General features: G+C 39.8%; 1 protein-coding gene across 1 annotated transcript in view; it reads left to right on the top strand.

Annotated features, from left to right (window-relative positions):
• Positions 1–20,645, top strand: part of LOC135476120 (neurofibromin-like) — an 82,917-nt gene that overhangs the window by 51,685 nt on the left and 10,587 nt on the right. Inside the window, 22 exon segments of the mRNA XM_064756024.1 lie at positions 115–238; positions 949–1,086; positions 2,161–2,325; positions 5,042–5,143; positions 6,036–6,147; positions 6,150–6,172; positions 6,478–6,540; positions 7,147–7,264; positions 8,521–8,704; positions 8,872–8,959; positions 10,424–10,510; positions 11,012–11,131; positions 13,113–13,230; positions 14,471–14,611; positions 15,366–15,586; positions 16,231–16,292; positions 16,722–16,836; positions 17,477–17,557; positions 18,276–18,416; positions 18,896–18,919; positions 18,921–19,023; positions 19,473–19,560. Coding sequence (XP_064612094.1) covers positions 115–238; positions 949–1,086; positions 2,161–2,325; positions 5,042–5,143; positions 6,036–6,147; positions 6,150–6,172; positions 6,478–6,540; positions 7,147–7,264; positions 8,521–8,704; positions 8,872–8,959; positions 10,424–10,510; positions 11,012–11,131; positions 13,113–13,230; positions 14,471–14,611; positions 15,366–15,586; positions 16,231–16,292; positions 16,722–16,836; positions 17,477–17,557; positions 18,276–18,416; positions 18,896–18,919; positions 18,921–19,023; positions 19,473–19,560 — 2,418 coding nt within the window.

The raw sequence follows: 20,645 nt of genomic DNA, 5'->3' as shown, positions 1-20,645 counted from the left end.
AAGAGTTCATGGCTAATTTTGGAATGTTACAGGTGGGAAGGAGTCCATACATAAGTTTTGCATAGATAACATGAGATATAAATTCTCTGAATTAGCTTGTTGTTGCTGTTTCAGAGTAGGGGAGATTAACGGAGACCTGCTCATCTACCATGTGTTGCTGACCCTCAAGCCTTTCTACCACAAGCCCTTTGAGCTGGTCATAGACTTCACCCATACCTGCTCAGATAACAGATTCAGGGTGAGGAAAATATTAGCCGTTTGCCAAATTAGCAAGTTCGTCACCCTGTGTTTTATACACTACAGTAGATGTATAAGGGTTTCAATATAAAGATCTATCTCACCAATGCGCTGTGAGTTCAAGTCCAGCTCATGCTGGTTTCCCCTCCAGCCATAACTGGGAAGGCCTGTCAGCAACCTGCGGATGATCATGGGTTTCCCTCAGGCTCTGCCTGTTTCCTCCCACCATATTGATGGGTGCCGTCGCATAAGTGAAATATTCTTGAGTACGGGGTAAAATACCAATGAAATAAATAAATAAATATGAAGTTGTGAGATTTTATGAGGGATTGTTATGTATTCAGCAAAGATCAAGGCGTAAAACACCAATCAAATAAATAAATGTATTTGGGCACTATATTTTCATGATTTTGTGTATGGCAAAGTTTTTATGTTGAGTGTTTTAAACTGTTGGCCTTCACACACTTGTATACATGTATACAACATGGTGTCTTCTATGACGGCATGTCTTAGTGCATGACACAGGAATGTTAAACTTGACTTAACTTGTATTTTGACGTGACAAACAGAGCACAGATTGGGATCTCAAAAGTCATGTCTAACATGAAATAACACTTTTATGAGTGAAGGAAATCCTGACATTTCACTTGTGTATAAATACTAAAAACAAATGAATAAAGGAATGACATTAGAGCATATTTCTGCTTTCAGACGGACTTCCTGTCCAAATGGTTTGTTGTGATGCCGGAGAATGTTTATCAGAACATTATGGCTGCTTACATCTACAACTGTAACTCCTGGGTGAGGGAGTACACCAAATATCATGACAGAATCCTCACCCCACTTAAGGTAAACCTTCTAAAACCCCTCACCTCAAGGTAACCCTCCTCACCCCCACCCCGCCCCTCACCTCAAGGTAACCCTCCTCACACACACCCCCCACCCCTCACCTCAAGGTAACCCTCCTCACCCCCACCCCACCCCTCACCTCAAGGTAACCCTCCTCACACACACACCCCCCACCCCTCACCTCAAGGTAACCCTCCTCACCCCCACCCCACCCCTCAGCTCAAGGTAACCCTCCTCACACACACACCCCCCACCCCTCACCTCAAGGTAACCCTCCTCATCCCCACCCCGCCCCTCACCTCAAGGTAACCCTCCTCATTTCCCCCACCCCACACCTCAAGGTAACCCTCCTCACACACACACCCCCCCCACCCCTCACCTCAAGGTAACCCTCCTCACCCACCCACCCCACCCCCACCCCTCACCTCAAGGTAACCCTCCTCACCCCACCCCCACCCCCACCCCCACCCCTCACCTCAAGGTAACCCTCCTCACCCCTCTCCTCACACCTCAAGGTAACCCTCCTCACCCCCCACCCCCCACCCCACACCTCAAGGTTTTCTAGAACCCAACAAATTCTGTCTGTACATGTGCATTTAATTCTCCCTCGTTTCAACATACCTGGGAACCTGCTGAGATAAGAAACCTACCCCGAAAGGCAGTGCGTATCTTTTCCTCTAGGTAGGACAGGTGCTCAGCATTATCGAAAATTGATTAAAAAATAGTAACTGATCACGGATTTATTGATTTCTAGAACTCAGCAAATTCTTTCTGTACATGTGCATTTTATTTGTGGACACACTGTTCCTACTCTAGCTTGAAACTGTTTCTGAGCATGAGAAAAATGTGACAAAATTTAGTAGATCCAAGGTGGTTGCAGTGATGTCACAAGCTTTTGCTAGTTTTGAAAAATGCGTGTTTATAAAGTGGTTTTTCCTTGACAACTTCATTGCATTAGATCTTCATCCTAAATTCTTCTCAGAATGTTACAGAAGTTTATTTAATTCTTTCAAAGGGCAGTAATCCTCCAATTCGTGCCTGTCAGTCAAGAGATTTTTTTGGACATCATTTCAGAACAACAGAAAGCTACTGTTTATTGATCACCCCGTGAAGCTGTCCGAGTATATCGACACAGATCAGCAAAAGCTGCCTGGAGCCACAGTGTCGCTGGAGGAAGATTTGAAGGTGTTCAACAACGCGCTCAAACTTTCCCACAAGGACACCAAGGTCGCCATTAAAGTAAGCACTGGTTTGTCGCAGTCCAAATCCTTATGTTGTTTATGGGCTTAAATAAATAATCTTGCAGTGTTATAGGAGGGTGTAATAAAAAATAAAACCTGAAAATCAGCTGTAATTTGTGGAAAATATGGACAAGCCCAGCATTTTTTTTTTCGTTTTAAAGACACATTTACAAAATCTGAAAGCCTTGAAAAACAAGAAATTCACAAGAAATCGTACAAAATATAAATGTGGCTTTTCAGTTTTATTTTGATTTTATTTTTTCGATTTTTTGGTATCGCCTCGCCCGTGAACATAATAAAATTGGTGTTGCCTTACACCATATGGAGGAATATTTCACTTGTACAACAACAACATGTTTCCGAGGAGCCTCCCATTAATATGGTCGCTAGGATTTAAAGTCCAGCTCATGCTGGCTTCTCCTTTCTTATGTAGCAAGGTCTTCCAGCTACTTGCAGATGGTTTTGGGTTTCCCACAGGCTCTGCCTGGTTTCCTCCCACCAAAATGCTTGGAAGCCGTTGTTTAAGTGAAATATTCTTGAGTACGGCATAAAACATCAATCACATAGATACATAAATAAATACATACATCAGTATGGTTTATGAAGGAAAGGAACCAGAGATATCTTAATTTATGTCAGCACCTGCATGTTTGTTCCCTGTAATAATTTCAACAGAAATTTGTCATTGTCTTAAATGACCATGTCTTCTTGGGGACAGCCTCAACAATGCTAAGTGGTCCTCTCATTGGCTGGTCTTGACTCCAGTCAAGTCTAATATTTCAGCACTTAAAGCGGTTAAGCGTTGGTTTGTTTTTTTTTAGCTCCTATATAATGACTCCCAAACACGAATTGAAGGTTTAGCTTTTTCTTTTAGCTCCTGTATATGTACAATGGACTGTCATATATGGATTGAATGTTAAGCTTTTTCTTTTATCTCCTGTATATGTATAATGGATTGTTATACATGGATTGAAGGTTTAGTTTTTCTTTTAGCTCCTATACATGTATAATGGGCTTTCATTCATTGATTGAAGGTTAAGCTTTTTTTTTAGTTCTTGTGTATTGGGCTGTCATACATGGATTGAAGGTTAGGCTTTTTCTTGCTCCCTGGCCTGTGGTATTGTGTGTAAATGCACATTCTCAGATGGCAGGCTAAGCTTTTTTTTTTTAGCTCCTGCATATTGGGCTGGATGGATTGGAGGTTAGGCTTTTTTTTAGCTCCTGTATAATGGCAATCATAGGTGGATCTCCAACATACAGTGACAGAAAGTCATGTTTTGTTTGTGTTTTTTTCATATTTCTGTTTCGCCTGGGTATGTCTACAAAGGGCCTACTGACGGAAGCTTGAGCTGTTTTATTGGTTTTATTTTTATAGGCTTTGTGAATGTTTTTTAATGATTTTAATTGATAGACATTCAGTTTGAAACTTTACTAGTTGTATAAACTTCAATTTGTTTACTGTAGTAAACACGTTCTCTAGAAATTAACCCCTCAATGCAGTGCAAACATTTCTTGTATACAGGGTTTTTGTGACTTGTGGCTTAAGAAATTTATGGTCTTTGCCAGGATTACCATTTTTGTAATCAAGAAAAGTTTCATGTAGGGATACAATTTTTATGCACATGCCTACCTACATGTAGGAGAACAAGAAAGGTATTGGGTTCCTCCGGCGATTTTACCAGATTTGTCACCATTTTCCTGTTTTGTGGACGTACGTTCAGATTGACTTCATTCTGTTCTCCTGTAAACACGGATTTCTACAAGCCTCTCTTGTACGGCTACAATTTCTTATGCAATCACATATCAGAATTTACCTTGGCGTATACCAATTTATCTGGTATACACAGGATGTGTAGTAAGCTTTCCACATCTGTATTAGCACTAGGAGCCTATGACACTGGCCGATGCATGTGCCTTCCTATACTGTGATGGAATGTTTAAACCATCCATACAGACAGTGACTGTTGTCAGGGGAGTATTTTGCTCAGCCAATCAGAGGGCTGCAGTGGCCACCCATAGTACACGGATAGGCAGTCATGGGAAACGATTTGCATATCAATCACCACTCTAGTGAGTTGGTACTCAAACACCCCACAGTGAAGTTTTTTTTGCTACCATAGCAACATTTGCTCAGACATTCAACCCTCAGCCTTGGAATTGTTCACGGATTGCCGCATGCAGTTCACAGTTTGAATATCAAAGACTGCTGCCTCAATTTTGTGCATAAACTCTCCACAACGACGTCTTTACCACCACAACGATTTACAACTTTTATCTTTATTCTGATTCCATTGTCGAGTTGACTGCTATAGCAGGCAAGCTGGCAGGATTCTCTGAATGCCTTGTTTTGACATCTGGTCTGCTCTTGTTATTTAGCCAGCAAACATGTAATCGTTACAGGAGTATTCTTTTCTCACATGGTTAGTAAACTCAGCAACTCAAAATTCAGTATCATTTTCATTATCATCTCTGTCTATTTTGTAATCCACAACATAAGTAAAAGGTTTCCAATATCAAGGCAAGGATGACCCTTCCAGTAAATTGTGAAAATACATTAGAACATTTCACATGTGAATTCTCACAAAGTATAAATGATTTGTCAGCAGAAGTTTTAAACCTTGTACAGAGAAAGAAAAATTAATTCACTGTCTTTCTCTGTCTGCTTGATAACAGTTCTCTCCCTTGTTTAATCTTGTTTCTGTTTCTGCCACCAGGTGGGTCCGAGTGCCATCCAGGTGACCTCATCAGAGAAGAGTAAAGTACTGGGTCATCAGGTCTTACTCAACGATGTGTACTATGCCTCTGAAATTGAAGAGGTACATGTAAGAAAGTTTAGTTCAGCTACATGTATATGTGTGCTTGTTTGTAACATATCCAAGAATTTCACATCCGTGAACACAAAATACAGCGTTTAAATAGTGCTTTTGAAGAATATCTGTATAATGTGTTTTTATTCGATTTTGTTAATTATGGCACTGTATTACAAAAAGTAAGTCCTTGTCAGTTTTACAAGATAAAATTATTTATAATAGTAAGCAAAGGTTTTCAGTGCTTGAAGATAACAATACTGATAACAATGGGTAGTGGCTTGATAGTATTTTAAGACGATTGCAGGCGAAGATTTTAACATAATAATCCAAAAGACGAAAATGTAAACCATAATCTTGTCCACATTTAATGTACTAAATTTTTGGAGGGTTTTTTCCTAGTCTTTTTGAGTAATTCGGTTTGTTTTCCCCTTCACATGCATTTTGGTGTGACAGCAACCAGCAGATGGTCGTGGGTTTCCCCCCGGCTCTGCCCGGTTTCCTCCCACTGTAATGCTGGCCACCGTCGTATAAGTGAAATATTCTTGAATACGGTGTAAAACTCCAGTCAAATAAATAAATACATATGCATTTTCTGTTCCCAGAAATGCATTTGACATTTTTAAAAAAAAGACTTTGAACTAAATGTATATAGTAAACATCAATGAAGTATCTCACATTAAATTCAGGTCTGTTTCCATACTTTTCTCTGAATATCTCCTGTTATTTTATTTGTTGTACTTTATTTTTATTAAGGTGCTCAGTCTAATACTAAAATTTAGAAATTATTACAGGATTTCTGATTTGTTTATTCTTGTCTCCTTTTAATATCTGGCTTCTCACTGTAAGTGTGTCTGGACTTAGATGTGTTTAACTATTTTATTCTGTTTTGTTACGCCAGGTTTGTTTGGTCGATGATAACCAGTTTACGATGACGATAGCCAATGAGAGTGGACCTCTCTCCCTGATCCACAATGACTGTGATAGTATTGTACAAGCCATTATTCATATCCGGCCAGATGGGAGCTTTCACAACCAGTGAGTTAGAAATGGGCTTTAGGAGAGATTTATTTTAATTGGTTAATTATAAAAAATGAACAAAAATTAATTAAAATGAATTGAAAATGTGGTAATTTTTTTTTGGCGTAAATGAAATGTCATTTTGTTTTCATTTTCATTTCGAATACAATATTAAAGAACACCATATTCACTCTTACGATTTTAATGGGCTCGTTTGTTTTTGCATACAGTGTAGATTAACAGAACACCCGATTTGCCAGGTGGCCAAATATATATCCTTAAAACTATGACATATAAAGACACGACTTCTCTGTGATTTTCAGGACACTGTAACCGTACACACTAAAATCCGACCCAAAGACGTTCCAGGCACTCTCCTCAATGTGGTATGTGTTATAGTTTTAGTGATAACAGTGTTATCGTGGATTATGTTACATGCTTAGTGAAAAACAAAAAACATGTAAGAATATCTTGAATATATAGTCAATGAATGTCCTTCCTTTGAGGCATTGTGACCAAGTCTTGGCTGAAATATTGTTGTTGTGTCATTAAGCGAACAATCAATCAATCCTTGGCGCTTTGAGTGTTAAAATAACACCATTTAATACTCGCCACGTCGTGTGTCTGACAGATGTGTTGTCTTTGGCATGGTTCAAGGAGTGGAGAGTGACTAGAGGTCCGCTCGTGTTGCCTTACACGAAGTTCTTAAGGGGTATGAGATACACTATGAGCGCCCTCTGTGGGGGGGGGGATATGTGTATCATATATGGGAAATTGGAAACCAGAGATTTGCATCAGATACTCCCTCTACTGATAAAAAAAGATTACTATCATATAAATGAAATATTTTTGTGTATAGGGTTAAACCCATGAAATCTCATTAACATAATTTTAATACAATTTGTGGTGTATAAGGTACAGAATAAATTTGATAAATCAGTAGATACTGCAGTTTCAGAAGTGTTCTGTATTTTGTTTGTGTTTTGCTGTAGGCGTTACTGAACCTGGGTAGTTCTGACCCTAGTCTGAGGTCAGCAGCCTACAACCTGCTGTGTGCCCTCACCCAGACCTTTGACCTCAAGATAGAAGGTCAGCTCCTGGAGACAACAGGTATGTTCAGCAACATACCTGGGGGAGATGGAACAGATGCAGTATATTTTTTTTTTTCATTTCACCTTTTGTTTTATTACAAGGAGAGGGATTTGGGGAGGGGGGGGGGCGTGTTTTATCAGTGTTTGAAGATATTTGTAGGAGAAGATGTCAACGCCACAATACACATGTTTATGCATATAATTAACAGGGTTTGGTTACCTTAAAAGTCTTTGGAGGGGGTGGTGGGGTGGGGGGGTACCTTTTATTTTTTCTTAACGCGTTGTCTGTTTGAGGTAAGGAGCCTCTGTGGCCAAGGTGGTTAGCACACCAGTATGGTGCAATGACCCAGGAGCCTCTAGCCACTTCGTTTGAGTTCAAGCCCAGCTGGCTTCTTCTTTGGCCATACGTGGGAAGGTCTCCCAGCAACTTGTGGATGGTTGTGGGTTGTCCTCCCACCATAATCCTGACCGTCATTGTATAAGTGGAATATTCTGGAGTACAGCGTAAAACATCGATCAAGTAAATAAATAAACATTTGAGTTAAATACATGTATGAGCATTGGTAAAGGAATTAAACAAGGACATTAAGACTGATACTTGTTCCTCCTTTTTCTGATTATTGATTATTGATGACCTTAGACATTCGTATACTGACCTTTAACCATAACGGATGTTCTGGGTCAGTAATCGTAAGGTTAATTTATTGTCACAATGGATATTATGCGATTTTATGCTTTTACTCAATAATAACATTTTTGTAGTGCTTACATTTTTACCCGAGTTATGAAATTTCGTGTATGCATGAAAATTGAAGAGCAGTGTCATATGTGGATGTAGAGAGCCGCTATGCAAAGCTCATTCAGTATGGACTCTTACCTTTTCTTCCATTCTTGGTGAAAGCGAGTTAGAGGAAAATTGAAAGTATGTAATCAATATGTTTGGGTCTGCCAGCAACCTGCAGATGGTCGTCGGTTTCCCCCGGGCTGTACACGGTTTCCACCCACCATAATGCTGACCGCCGTCGTATAAGTGAAATATTCTTGAGTATGGCGTAAAACACCAATCAAATAAATAAATAAATCAATATGCGGGGAACATTCGGCTGACTAGCAACAAAATTGTTTACAATTAGTCAAATGCATGTTCTTTAGTGAAATTATGGTCTGCCTTAAGGTTGAATATCTAGGGGGGAAAAATGACAAAAAAAAGGATTTTTTATTTTTTATTTGCGTGAAAGAGGACCCAAAGTTGATATGTGTATTATCACCTTACAGGCCTGTGTATCCCTGCAAACAACACAATCTTCATCAAGTCTATAGGTGAGAAACTGGCCGCTAACGAGCCTCACCTGACGCTGGAATTTCTGGAGGAGTGTATACAGGGTTTTGGTAACTCAAACATTGAGATGAAGCATCTGTGTCTGGAGTACATGACACCATGGCTGCCGAATCTCACCCGGTATGTATGTTATTCAAAATGAATATGAAATTCACGTGAATTAGCAGTAAAACCTATGCAAATCTTATTTTGTGTTTTGTGCAAGGAAATTTGTTTTGCCTCGAAAGTCTAACCAGGGAAGAAGTTGAAGACAAAAAAAAAATAATCTCATGCATTTTGTGTTGCAGATTTTGTAAACAGTCTGATGAATTCAAGAAACAAAAAGTGGCGCTTATTTTGGAGAAACTCATCACAATGACGATAGAAGAAGTGGAGGTATGACTAATTAATATTAGACGGTAAAGAGTTGAGTGTGAAGTTTACCGAGTGTGTAATTTTTTTGTGCCCTCATTGAGCCAGTGCTTGGGTCTGACACACACGCAATAGTGTGAAGTACTTAAGTTTCGCATGGAACTCTGGTGCTAAGGCTTGGTGGGTATAAAACAAAGCGGGAGTTTGTCTTCAGTTTGATCAGTCTTTGCTGTGGCCATAAAGTGAAATAAAAGTGGATACCAGCATGTGCTGGCTTCTAATGAATGTCGCTCTGATACACGCCATCCCATTGGCTGTGTCTCTCTTGTGGTCCAATGAGTGAGCTTCTAACAAACCGTGAAGTGTGTACAACAACACAATGGCCGTTTGACAGCTACGGCAATGCTTGCAGTTTGTGACCTGCTACAGAGGACGATTAAAACTGAAAACAATGCAAAATCATGTTGCTAGATAAAGAATGAGTAACTGGCGCCGATAATGGTGAACTCATATATTCTGCGTTGAACTGCTCAAAATATGACAGGTCACTTTACGAGGTGCTCATCAATGATTCCAAAAGAAGTGACACCTGTTTGAGTACACCTCACGGTAGGTGCGAAAGTAATCTTCTCACGCAGTAATAATCCATCCCCCATTGTTTTAATCTCTGATCCAGGTCACGAGGATTAGTGACACCACAGGAAACAAAGGAGTATTAAAGGCACCCATGATGATACCTGTTTTACGTGCTTGAATAATTCCGGCCATATTATGTCTTGGAAAACTTTAAGATTTTAAGATCGGTTTTTCTGTATTCTCTTAAATACATGAAAATTAATCCCTGTGAACATATTTTTAGAGAAAATCCGCAAAAATAAATTCCCGCGAATAATAAGTACTTTAGAGTGTGTTGGTTTAATCTTGACCTAAGACAAGAATTTTTTTTTAGATTCCTCTGTTCTTTGTGCATTGTTGGCAATAAAACGTGACAGTTGACTGCTGTTCGGGTGGTCTTGCACGAATTTTGCTGCACTTACCATCTACTAATATGGCACACCTATTGGGCTTGGTATACAGTGAAAATAGGGAAGTTGCGAGGGCTAGTTGGTTTGTTTCTTACCAAAGGCTATTGGTTTTACTCTAGGGACTTCACAAAAGTTTACGGAGTTTACAGAAGTGACCTCAGTGAGTCGAGTGAAATGATTTTCATTAAGGCACTAAACCTCAACCAATCAATCCATCATCTGACTTGGAGGAATAAATAAGGGTTATGGGGTGCTTTGCTCTTTTTCTTGCAAGTGTCCATCTCGATCCTCAGTTGTGACCAGATGCTTTGAAAGTATACCTCAAAGATCTCAGATTACACATGGAGAAAGGATTTTCACAGACAAGGACAATCTACAAGATGTGGCTGCTTTAGAATGACTTATTTCACAAGCATTGATTCCTGTTTTGTTAAGACCTGTGTTATGTACTGTATTTGTGCAGATGTATCCGTCGATACAGGCAAAGATTTGGGGAAACATTGGACAGGTGGCAGACTTGCTGGACGTTGTCCTGGATAGCTTTATCAAGGTAAGTGGGGTGCACGCATGGGTGTGGACAAAACAGGTATGTTGTCTCAACATGATTCTTACAGGTTCCGAGAGACAGTAGCTGAAATTTGTCATATTACATGAAAGAAACCACACAGAACTGAATTTACTCCATGGCTCAGGAGTTCCAGTAGAATTTTCCTGATTTTACATGAAAAGATTTCTGACATGACATTGACTCTGCCTGATACGACATGAAGTACTGTGAAGCCGCTTAGTTTGAATTACATATACATTGAGTACATTGTCATTTCTTGGTGCTCTGCCACATCAAGCATACCTAGTTCTAACTGCCTGCAGTTATTTATCACATGTGAGGGTGTGCCTTGATTAATTAATTTAATACCAAACTGGGAGAGTATACTTTATCGGTATTGTTCCAAAGCATGTATGTAACATTTCAACAATTCTTGAGTACGGCTTAAAACACCAATCAAATGAATCAAACATTTCAACACTTTTTTTGTTATATCTTTCTCAGCGAAGTGTTACAGGAGGCTTAGGGTCCATCCAGGCAGAAATCATGGCTGACACAGCAGTAGCCTTGACCTCTGCTAATGTCCAGCTTGTGTCACGAAAGGTCATTGGCAGACTATGTCGGGTAAGTCTGTAGCTTTTTGACAAAGTCTTCCTATTCTACTGAAGTAGATTAATGAAGGACAATCAATCGGGCAAAGTTTTTAAAACTAAAGGTCAAGGTTTCATGCAAAATAACGATTATTTCTAAAAGTTTTTTTCTAAATTGAAAGTACCAGTTTGTGTACCACTTTGAGTACTAACTGTGTATAATATTGTTGTTAGCTCTGCTGTGATCAATTTTAATTCAGTGGCAATAATATCATGAGAAAACATTGCCTGAGGAGGTTTTTCAGGTATCTTGGGAAGGCTGATGGTTTACCCCTGGCAATCTGGTTTACTCCTGGCAGTTTGGTTTACTCCTGGCAGTCTGGTTTACTCCCGGCCATCTGGTTTACTCCTGGCAGTCTGGTTTACTCCTGGCCATTTGGTTTCCCCCTGGCAATCTGGTTTACTCCTGGCCATCTGGTTTACTCCTGGCAGTCTGGTTTACTCCTGGCAGTCCGGTTTACTCCTGGCCATCTGGTTTCCCCCTGGCCATCTGGTTTACTCCTGGCAATCTGGTTTAGTCCCAGCAGTCTGGTTTACTCCTAGCAGTCTGGTTTACTCCTGGCAATCTGGTTTACTCCTGGCCATCTGGTTTACTCCCGGCACTCTGGTTTACTCCTGGCAGTCTGGTTTACTCCTGGCCATCTGGTTTCCCCTTGGCAATCTGGTTTACTCCCGGCCATCTGGTTTACTCCCGGCAGTCTGGTTTACTCCTGGCCATCTGGTTTCCCCCTGGCAATCTGGCTTACTCCTGGCAATCTGGTTTACTCCCGGCAGTCTGGTTTACTCCTGGCAATCTGGTTTACTCCCGGCAGTCTGATTTACTCCCAGCAGTCTGGTTTACTCCCGGCAGTCTGGTTTACTCCTGGCAGTCTGGTTTACTCCTGGCAATCTGGTTTCCCCCACCCATAAACCTGGCCAACCGTTGTATAAAAGAAATGAGTATGGCGTCAGGCACCAATCAATCAAATTAATAAATCTGGATTCCTCTCCGGCCGTGAGTGGGAAGGTCTGGCAGCAACCTGCGGATGGTTGTGGGTTACCCCTGGGCACTGCCCCGTTTCCTCCCACCATAATGCTGGCCGCTGTTGTATAAGTGAAATATTCTTGAGTACGGCGTAAAACACCAATCAAATAAATAAATAAATAAATCTGGGAAACTTTACCTCCTATTAAAATCATGTCTATCCAAGCAGTGTACTCTTTCTCTGTAGTATGTCACTGTGTCATAATCATGTTTGTAAAGTATAGAGGTAGGTCACAAGCAGAGCAGTGTCTCAACTTTCTCCTCTAGGAATCTGTCTGCTGTATAAAGTTTGTTTTATTTGATTTGATTTGATTTGATGGGATTTACGCCATGCTCAAGAATATTTCACTAATATGACGGCAGCCAGTATTATGGTGGGAGGAAACCGGGCAGAGCCCGGGGGAAACCCACGGCCATCCACAGGTTGCATCAACACTTCCCACAAACAACCGGAGAGGAAGCCAGCATGAGCTGGACTTAGAGCGACCGCATTGATGAGAGGCTCTTGGGTCATCACACTGCACTAGTGCGCTAACCTACTGAGACACGGAGGCACCTATAAAGTTTGTAATGGAAGTCCTCTGTGTTTTGCACGGATTCGGTACAGTGAAGGAATGCCTATACCCTGATTCTTGTCATTTTTGGGACATCTCGTCTGCTTGTTTTAGCCAATATATAGGAAATTGTAGCAGGACTGTTTAGTTTCTTTTTTTTCACATGGTTAGTACATCTAATGACCAACATATTCAAATCATTTCTTTTCCAGCAAAAACTGGGAGAGAAATGTAATTCTTTGCTTTCAGCACTTCTAATATCTGACCTAAAAATTAGAAGAAATAGGGCAATGTAGACTAAATTCACTGCTCTGCAGGGTATATAAAACGACGAGTAAACAAAACAAAATAAAGTTTGGATGATTTGTGTGTTTCAGCTGATCGAGAGGACGTGCATGTCTCCAACATCAACACTGGAGCAGCATCTGATGTGGGATGACATAGCCATTCTGGCCAGATACCTGCTCATGCTCTCCTTCAACAACTCTTTAGACGGTATTAAACACATGCCATTTTACCATGGATCAGAACTAATTTAAAAAAAAAGGTCACTACATTGTTGTGTCAGATTTTTCTGCATCAAATCTAACGTACCTGAGTCTACTGTGCATTATGTCCACAAGTCACATCCAGGCAGTATCAGAATCACCTGACTGAAAAGACATTTGGTTGGGCCAGGCCGACAATTTTTTTTTTTTTTTTTTTCTATTTTTCACAGAAGTCAGAACCATGATAAATTATGCAGGTTATGCACCAAGAAGCCTTTATCCATTTATCCTATAAACTATTTATCCTATAGATTGACAGGGGCATTACTTATGGATAGTTATCCTATAGATTGACAGGGGCATTACTTATGGATATTTATCCTATAGATTGACAGGGGCATTACTTATGGATATTTATCCTATAGATTGACAGGGGCATTACTTATGGATAGTTATCCTATAAACTATTTATCCTATAGATTGACAGAGGCATTACTTATGGATAGTTATCCTATAAACTATTTATCCTATAGATTGATAGAGGCATTACTTATGGATAGTTATCCTATAAACTATTTATCCTATAGATTGACAGAGGCATTACTTATGGATAGTTATCCTATAAACTATTTATCCTATAGATTGACAGAGGCATTACTTATGGATAGTTATCCTATAAATATTGATAGAGGCATTACTTATGGATAGTTATCCTATAAACTATTTACCCTATAGATTGATAGAGGCATTACTTATGGATATTTATCCTATAAACTATTTATCCTATAGATTGACAGAGGCATTACTTATGGATATTTATCCTATAAACTATTTATCCTATAGATTGATAGAGGCATTACTTATGGATATTTATCCTATAAACTGTTTATCCTATAGATTGATAGAGGCATTACTTATGGATATTTATCCTATAAACTGTTTATCCTATAGATTGATAGAGGCATTACTTATGGATATTTATCCTATAAACTGTTTATCCTATAAAAGTGTTACATGTCTTATCGCTTTTGATCTAGAAATAAGCCCTTAAATCAGACCTCAGTTAAAACTCTTGGCTTTGCTGTCAAGTTTTGCTTTGTTTTATGTTATGAAATGTTTACAGCAGAAACCTTCAGACTTCAAAGCCAGTTCACCAATTTTAATAATTAGATGTAAAATAAAACTGGGCCACAAACATTTAAACTGTCCAGCAGTAGTTATATCTCAGATTTTGTGTTTTTCTCCAGTGGCAAGTCACCTTCCGTTCCTGTTCCACATCGTGACCCTGCTAGTCTATACAGGACCCCTCTCCCTTAGGGCCTCCACCCATGGGCTTGTCATCAACATCATCCACTCCCTGTGTACCTGTAGTCAGCTACATATCGCAGGTAAGTTGTGAAGCCTACAGGTGTATGATCATGTCAAAATGGTGTGAAATTCAGGTGTAATGTTTTACAGGCCCAGGTCTGTTATGTCAATGTAGATACACGGACATTTATGTATTTGATTGGTGTTGGCCGTACTTCAGCATGTTATACGGCGGCAGCCAGCATTATGGTGGGAGGAAACCGGGCAGAGTCCAGAGAAAACCCACTACCGTGCCCAGGTTGCTAGCAGATTTTCCCACTTACGGCTGGAGATAAAGCCAGCATGAGCTAGGCTTGAACTCACAGCGGCTGCATTGGTGAGAGGCTCCTGGGTCATTGCGCCGTGCTGGTGTGCTAACCCCAATACACATATAACATCATGTAGTCTTGAACATAAGTGTTCAAAATAAAAAATTTTCTGTGGAAACTTGAGTGTAGAGAACTGCAAATAGTGCCGATGATTTATGGTAAGTATTAGCACAATAAACATAGAAGTGACAGATTTGTCTTAGTATACATTTCATGATGTTATATTTGTCTTAAAAACATCATATATGTGTTCTTTTTTTATACAAACACCAAAAAAGTACCCAAAACTGATGCTGGCTTGCTGACAGTGGAGATAAACCATCGAGAGTTAAAGGTCAACCTGGATCACATTTCAGGGCCTACCCTATATTACCTCCTCTCAGCATCACACCGTATCTCTTTTTTGGATTTGTTCAAATTTTATCTTCAGAAGCACAAACTGATCACATTTTTTATTCCTGTCTAGAGCCAACCCTGAAGGTGCTTAAGATGAGTCTAACAGAGTTCTCCCTACCCAAGTTTTACCAGTTGTTTGGTATCAGTAAGGTGAAATCTGCCGCCGTCAGTGCATTCCGTACCAGTTATCGTCCGGGAGACCGCTCCTTCACGATGTCACCCCTGGAGCACGATAAAATGTCGCTCTGCTCCTTGGAGGTCATAACTGATGCTCTATTAGAAATCATGGAGGTTAGTGCATTTCTTTAATGATTTTATAATGCCCCTTATAATTTATTTTGTTAGGATTGAAGGAGTGATTTTCATGATTGCAGTTAATGTGGATATGTAAATCACAGTTCAGAAATTGGAGTGAATGTCATTTTAAAATGCATCTTTTACTTGTTTATAGTGGAGTTTTGTAAACAATATGTGTCTAACTACTCTAATACCTCAATCTTTTCACATATGAAAGAGCAACTTTCAGTGCAATTTATGAAAATTTTGAAGTTGATTTTGAAAATAAAACTACATTCGTTGGTTTGGCCAATTTCGGGGCTTCAAAAGATGTGTAAGTTCATCAGTCTACACAGAATAATGCCTTCAGAGTATGCTCGAATGAACACTCTGCAAACATGCGAAAAGGTTGAAGAATTTCAGTAATGACGTCATAGTCCCTGGTTGGTTATGCTGCAGCTATTCGTGATGATGTTTTTCAGATAGATGGTGTACCTGGCAAATTATAGTGATTTCCTCCAGCAATAAACCTTATGGCCATGGTATAAGTGGGGACTGTTTGAGCACTAAAGTAAACCACAATCTAGTAAATAAATCAGATATCTATTCAAATTGTCGACACAATTTTCTAATGTATGTAATGTCATTATTTTCTCCAGGCATGCATGAGAGATATTCCCAAGTGTGAATGGCTTCAGCAATGGACGGATTTGGCAAGAAGGTAATGAAGTGGACTACAAACACAGTTCAAGTTCAGTTATGTCAATAAGTTAAAAAGATCACACATTTCTGATTCTTTAGTCACCTGTGTAACATTAACTGTTACTTATTTCAGGTTCTGAAGACGTATGTTTTTGGCTCAAAAATCACCTATTCCAAGTTCTAAAATCCTATTTTTCAAGTTTTTCAAGCTGTTCCATGCCCTAAAGTCATCTGTTTTAAATTCAGGTCATATTTTTCAAGTTTGAAAATCACCTTTTCAAGTTCTAAAGTAGCATATTTCAATTTCAAAAGTTTGACTATAAATTTCTCTTGTAAGGTGACCAGCCTTTTACAAATGAGGTCCCCTGTCTGCATGCTCCATTCACAGAACAAAAGTCAGTAAATTCCACCAGCGTATTTGTGATTGTCAACATATTTTTGTTGTCAGATTTGCATTCCAGTACAACCCTGCCCTGCAGCCCCGGGCGATTATTGTGTTTGGTTGTATCAGTAAGACTGTGTCTGATTCTGAAATCAAACAGTTGCTTAGGATAATGATGAAGGTAAATCACATCTTCTACTATTCTTCTGACGGCTTCAGTGGCCTAACAGTTAGAATGTCCACCTTTTAGATTGATTTATTTATTTATTTATTTATTTATTTGATTGGTGTTTTACGCCGTACTCAAGAATATTTCAATTATACGACGGCAGCCAGCATTATGGTAGGAGGAAACTGGGCAGAGCCCGGGGGAAACCCACGGCCATCCACAGGTTGCTGTCAGACCTTGGTGGCACAGACTCACATGCCTAATGACTCCTCCTCGTCATATGACTGAAACATTGTCAAACCCCAAGCATGTACATATCTACACGTTATGCCATGCAGTGTCACGAGGTGTGGCTATCTCCCCTTTGGGTGCAAATAACGCATTTCTGCTTCATACAAATTTTCAGGAAAAACTGACATCACTTTGAATGAGATTTTTATTCTTGAAGATCCTAATCAGGATGTTAGAAATATCAATAAAAAGAGATTGAATTAGTCGTTTTTGTAATCAAGTACATGTAGCAACATGTAACTGGAAATGTGTTCCAACCTGTTTAGGTAAAGAATTACATATTAGCCACTTTCCCTGATATTTAAAAAATATTGTTTCATGCTTATAAAAATATCTTTTGACTATTCTTGTTCTCTGACAGCCATTGGAGTCGTGTAGTGATATTACACTTTTGGAATCCATTGTGATGTGTCTGACCCGGTTACAACCTCTCCTCCACCCTGTAAGTTAGTTCTCAAGTTTATTTAGTACATAAGCATTTTATCTATTCAAAAAGTTGCCATTAAGTTTTATGCATTGAAGTTACTTCTACAGATGAAAGAGGAATATGTATACACGGTTGTCCACTAATGTTCTGAAGATCCTCTGTTGAAAAGCACTAGGTTTGTTGGATAACTTTATGAAACTCGCCCGAGTGAGTGTTGAATTCCCTTCAATGACACTTAGAAATGGGTGAAAGATAAACAGGAATAAGGGTAAATACTTTGATGCAGGTGCCATTGTTGGTTACCAATAGTAAATTAATTAGTTGTCACTGTTTATGAGTTGGGGGATTTTTACCTTTTAGCGAGCGGCTGATATTGTAATGGCAATGATGATTGGTTGATATTGTAATGGCAGTGATGATTTACTGATGTTGTAATGGCAATGATGATTGGCTGATATTGTAATGGCAGTGATGATTGGCTGATATTGTACTGGCAGTGATGATTGACTGATATCGTAAGGGCAGTGATGATTGCCTGATATTGAAGTATGAGTGTAATACAGCCCAAAGGACTATACACTCCACCAATCAGAAACCATAATGGCCCAAACTAGTACTCATGAGGGACAGCTAGTTGAAGAAATATCAGTTGATTTTGATATACAGATTATCTCCATGTATTGTAATGAGGAATAACAAATGTCCATGTGTTTTGTTTTTTTTTGTCCCCCAGGAGTCTGACATCCACATGTTCCTGTTCTGGGTGGCTATCTCCGTGCTACAGCTAGATGAAGTGTCCCTCTACGCCGCAGGAATGGCGCTTCTAGAACAGAATCTCCACACACTGGATGCCCAGGGGCTGTTTGAGAGAAGGGTAAGCCCAGTGGATACTTTGTCTACACTGAGTGGGTAACAGACATAAAAGCAGATTCTGCTTGTCCTGGAACTGCAGGGGGTTTAGGATAGTGGGATAGTTTTATGTTTTTGTATTGTATTGTAAAGATAATTTAGTACATTGTCTATGGACTGTCTGTGAGTATTAGATATGCTAACAATGGGTTGTAGTTTTCGTAGGAAAAACCTAGATTGTACGTGTAGGCTGAAGCCACTTTGTTTTTTGGGGGGTTTTTTTTGTAGAAAAATCAAGAAAAAATTTACTTATGAAGGTGAATGAAATATTACCCTTAGCCAAGAATACATTACTTTCGACATCATGTAGAATAATGTTAAATATTACTAATGAGTTAAATATAACTCAAAATACCCAAGAATGATCTCACATTATGGTAGTAATTCTCAGCATTAATTTTCAAGTTGTGTTTTCTATTTTCTTCTCCTATTTCTTTGCTGCAGACCCTGGAAGAGGTAATGATGGAGGACCAGAGAGCCGCTGGAGTGGCATTTTTAACAACTCGATCATTCCATGGGGCTCAGCTTCAAAAACAACTTCAACTTTGCTCTGGTCGGACATTTACTCAAAGGTGAGATCAGTTTTTCTATAAAAAAAATGGGATCAAGATGTAGGTGTGATGTAGATGTGCATGTACAGCTAGATTTTCCTGCCATTGCTAAAGGCATTTCAAAGATATTCGCATGGTTGAATTGAAGAGGTCCAAGGGTTCAAAACCTTGGTTTGCTTGTGGTGAAGTATTTGGTATTTGGATATCTACCTAGTGAAGATCCATTGGGCCTCAGTCGTGCCTCCCCCCCCCCCCCCCACCCCCCTCCCACTCCTCCCTTCCCTACCCCGCACCAACTCACTAATTTCTTTGAGCATTGTGAATTGACATCGTCTTGTACCTGTCTTTATGGCTTCATAGGGGAAACACCGTCTTAAGGACTTCGACCTTGAACATTTTCCATTTTCTAGCTGGATTATTTTGTGAAACTGTGCAGTGTATGTTATGTCATATTGCTGTCTGTTTGGTAGGGTTCCGTCACCCGACCCCCACCATGGTGTCCAGGACCATTCGTGTACTGAATCAGCTACTAACCATCACAGTGAAGCCCACAAACAGGTGAGAAATATGGCTGAGTCATCAAAAACTGATGGTCATGTAGAACTATCTGTGTACTGAATCAGCTGCTAACCATCACAGTGAAGCCCACAAACAGGTGAGAAATATGGCTGAGTCATCAAAAACTGATGGTTATGTAGAACTATCTGTGTACTGAATCAGCTACTAACCATCACAGTGAAGCCCACAAACAGGTGAGAAATATGGCTGAGTCATCAAAAACTGATGGTCATGTAGAACTATCTGTGTACTGAATCAGCTACTAACCATCACAGTGAAGCCCACAAACAGGTGAGAAATATGGCTGAGTCATCAAAAACTGATGGTCGTGTAGAACTATCTGTGTACTGAATCAGCTGCTAACCATCACAGTGAAGCCCACAAACAGGTGAGAAATATGGCTGAGTCATCAAAAACTAATGATCATGTAGAACTATCTGTGTACTGAATCAGCTACTAACCATCACAGTGAAGCCCACAAACAGGTGAGAAATATGGCTGTCATCAAAAACTGATGGTCGTGTAGAACTATCTGTGTACTGAATCAGCTACTAACCATCACAGTGAAGCCCACAAACAGGTGAGAAATCTGGCTGTCATCAAAAACTGATGGTCATGTAGAACTATCTGTGTACTGAATCAGCTACTAACCATCACAGTGAAGCCCACAAACAGGTGAGAAATATGGCTGTCATCAAAAACTGATGGTCATGTAGAACTATCTGTGTACTGAATCAGCTACTAACCATCACAGTGAAGCCCACAAACAGGTGAGAAATATGGCTGTCATCAAAAACTGATGGTCATGTAGAACTATCTGTGTACTGAATCAGCTGCTAACCATCACAGTGAAGCCCACAAACAGGTGAGAAATATGGCTGTCATCAAAAACTGATGGTCGTGTAGAACTATCTGTGTACTGAATCAGCTACTAACCATCACAGTGAAGCCCACAAACAGGTGAGAAATGTTGCTGACTCCGCAAAAGCTGATGGTCAAATAGAACTGTTCGTGTACGAAAAAGTTTGATCATCCTGACTAGGGTATGCCAAGGACCATGAGAGGGGCAGTTTTGGTATTTGGTG

Source organism: Liolophura sinensis, chromosome 10 (genome assembly GCF_032854445.1).
Source record: "Liolophura sinensis isolate JHLJ2023 chromosome 10, CUHK_Ljap_v2, whole genome shotgun sequence".
Taxonomy (NCBI): domain Eukaryota; kingdom Metazoa; phylum Mollusca; class Polyplacophora; order Chitonida; family Chitonidae; genus Liolophura; species Liolophura sinensis.
This window is presented reverse-complemented; position numbering and strand designations above follow the sequence as displayed.